General features: G+C 62.4%; 1 protein-coding gene across 1 annotated transcript; it reads left to right on the top strand.

Annotated features, from left to right (window-relative positions):
* Window positions 1–539: 539 nt before the first annotated feature.
* Window positions 540–1,695, top strand: LOC119279432 (serine carboxypeptidase 1-like). The gene is made up of 3 exons (XM_037560667.1): window positions 540–1,044; window positions 1,134–1,405; window positions 1,477–1,695. The coding sequence occupies exons 1-3, from the start codon at window positions 540–542 to the stop codon at window positions 1,693–1,695; spliced, it is 996 nt and encodes a 331-aa protein (XP_037416564.1).
* The last annotated feature ends 1,345 nt before the right edge of the window (window positions 1,696–3,040 follow it).

Genomic DNA, 3,040 nt, shown 5'->3' with positions numbered 1-3,040 from the left:
ATTAGCATTATTATTAATTTCCTTAATTACTTGCACGTTTAATGGAGCAATAATTTACTTCCTTATTCGTAGGAGTACAAATTAAGTCCATATTAGCCTTACAGAATCATCTCACCTTATAAGCGGTAAGAGTAATACTAGCCATCGGATCTCTCCTACTAATTAACAGCTCATATCAATTTGGACCATCTGTTGCCTAGCTAGAGATGTCACCTCGGCATCGGCGGCCTCGCCATGTCGACTCCATTGCTGAACGTACGTCAACAATGTAATGGTGAGGAGGATCGATATCTGAAACTCCCGCATTGTTGAACCCCAATCCATGAGACGTCCAATGTGGCTCTTAGCTAGCTCACTCTCTTCCGGCATCGGTTTCGGCGAATCCTAAACTCCAATGCTCTTACGTACTTGGAAGTTAGCTACCATTTCGTGGTACTTTACCCCCTCCGACCTCTACGGGTACCACCTACTCGCTATAGAAACACCTAAGATCCACGTATTCACAACAAGCAGGTGCCGCCTGACAGCATTAGGTTACGATGAGGAACCATGCCACGCCTTACACGGTCATACTGGCGATCCTACTGGGCGCCTCGCTCGCGAGCGCGAAGACCCTGCTGCAGCAGCGAGATGCGCTGACGACCTTCCTGGAGAGCAGGGCCAAGACGGTCGCGACCGGTGCTGTCAACCCGGACACGTGGGCCGACCCTGACAGCAGCTTCAGGCACCTGCCCATGAGCGGCCCGAGCGCGCCGCCCGGCGCCAGGGAGGCCGACAGGATCGCGGCGCTGCCCGGCCAGCCGCCGCGCGTCAACTTCGACCAGTACTCCGGTTACGTCACGGTGAGCGAGCAGCACGGCCGCGCGCTCTTCTACTACTTCGTGGAGGCCGCGTACGAGGCCTCCTCCAAGCCGCTCGTCCTCTGGCTCAACGGCGGGCCTGGGTGCTCCTCGCTGGGGGCCGGCGCCATGCAAGAGCTCGGCCCGTTCCGCGTGAACCCCGACGGCAAGGCCCTGAGCAGAAACAGACACGCCTGGAACAATGGTGGGTGACTATCGATCCTCTTGATTACAACTCTCATGCGCGACGCGCGAGACAACAAGATATAAGCTGTTATGTATACATCTTCGCAGTGGCAAATGTGATCTTCCTGGAGTCGCCGGCCGGCGTGGGGTTCTCGTACTCGAACACGTCGCCGGAGAACCACGAGAGCGGGGACACGAGGACCGCCGTGGACGCCTACATCTTCCTGCTCAACTGGCTGGAGAGGTTCCCGGAGTACAAGGGCCGGGACTTCTACATCGCTGGCGAGAGCTACGGCGGCCACTACGTCCCCCAGCTCGCCACCGTCATCGTCGCCCTCCGCAACCTCGGCGCCACAAGCATGAACCTCAAGGGGATCTTCGTAAGTTATTGCCTGGTCATGGCAGACAAGTCTAGCGTTGCCATCGCTGGCTAATCGGGGTTAATATACAGGTTGGCAACCCGTACCTTGATGACTACAAGAACACGAGGGGACGGTACGAGTACTTGTGGAACCACGGCGTGATGTCGGACGAGGTGTGGGGCAACATCAGCGCGCACTGCAGCTTCGGGCGGTTGGAGGGCAAAGCGTGCGGCCAAGCCAAGGCGTCCTTCAGAACCGGCGACATTGATCGTTACAACATATACGCTCCCGTCTGCATCAGGCAATGAGAGCCGCGACGACGCCTTTAAGAAGGGAACGATCTTCGCCACCGCCGGTCCGTCCGAAGATAGAGCAGGTTTTCACCTCGGCCCACAATCACCGCCACCGAAGGCCACACCCCGGCAACCACGCCGCCCACACGACCATGGTGACCGGGCAGCACCAAGGCACGGGCTTTGTCCAAGAGCACCGCGCAACCACCACCACCAGGGCCGGCGCCCCAGCATCCAAGACCTCGACACCACCTCACCTGTGACCCGCCGCTACCCCAACCAAAGATACGAGCGGAAAGGAACCGCCTTTCGCACCCCTGGGCTGCCCCCAACGCCGAAACCCAGAGGCCGGCCAAAATTGGCCTCCATCGACACGTCCTGCTGCCGGGCGCGAGATGAGCCTGGTCCTAGTGCCGAGCGCAAGACGAGCATGATCCTGCTGCCGGGCGCGAGACGAGGTCGGTCCTGTTGCCGGGCACGAGACAAGGTCAGTCCTGCTGCCGGGCGCGAGACGAACTCAGTCCTCCTGCCGAGCGCGAGATGAGCGATGGACCGTAGTCGAGGGATGGCCGAACCTTCGACGAAGGTAGCAACCAGACGACGAGAGGGTCGAAGGTCGAAGGTCGAAACAGGCCGCCTACAGACAAGCCGACGCCGGAAAGCCAGCCACCCGCCGCAGTCAACCCGCCGAGCTGTCATGGAGCCAGCACGGCGAAGCCACCTCCTCGCCGCCGCCCATCGCAGGGACCGCAGCCACGCCGGGCTGGGGCCCCAAACCCGAGCAGCCGACCGGAAAAAAGGCAAAATCCGTGCGGCACGCACCACCACCACCACCACCATGCCGACGACGACGACGAGCGCAACAGCCTCCGCGAGCCGCCGACAGGCCCTTGCCGCCGCAGCCCACGCCCCCTACTGGCGTCAAGACCAGACCAGGGCTGGCCGGACCTGACCGGAGGACCGCAGGGGCGCCACCACCTGGGGGGCCAGGCAGAGAAGGCCCAGACCCCGCCTCCACGTGCGCCAGGGCCCAGCCCAGCCACCGCCGGAAGCAGAGTTGCGAGCCCGCGCGCCAGATCCGAACCACCCCGACCGAGAGGAGGAACCACGCGCCGCCCCCAACGCCCACAGCCCCTTCGCACGGCCGCTAGCAATCTGCGGCTCCGCCGCCAGCTGCAGCCACCGCGCCGCCACGCCTCGTGCCCGCGCCACGCCGTCGCCCGACTCCGACGGCCCGCGCCACCAAGAACCGAGCAGGGGAAGGAGAACGCCCCGCCGCCGCTGATGCTGGCCGGGCTTTGCCCGTCAGCTCACCGAGGCGGCGGCGAGGAGAGGAGGAGGGGAAGGAGGGCCCTGGGTC

Source organism: Triticum dicoccoides, chromosome 3B, assembly GCF_002162155.2.
Source record: "Triticum dicoccoides isolate Atlit2015 ecotype Zavitan chromosome 3B, WEW_v2.0, whole genome shotgun sequence".
NCBI classification, from domain to species: domain Eukaryota; kingdom Viridiplantae; phylum Streptophyta; class Magnoliopsida; order Poales; family Poaceae; genus Triticum; species Triticum dicoccoides.
Note: the sequence above shows the minus strand (reverse complement) of the source record. Positions and strands in the feature narration are given on the sequence as shown.

Coding starts and splice junctions, on each gene's coding strand:
- LOC119279432 (XM_037560667.1), top strand. CDS start 540: ATGAGGAACCATGCCACGCCTTACACGGTCATACTGGCGATCCTACTG. Junction 1,045..1,133: donor CAGACACGCCTGGAACAATG/GTGGGTGACTAT, acceptor ACATCTTCGCAG/TGGCAAATGTGATCTTCCTG. Junction 1,406..1,476: donor TGAACCTCAAGGGGATCTTC/GTAAGTTATTGC, acceptor GTTAATATACAG/GTTGGCAACCCGTACCTTGA.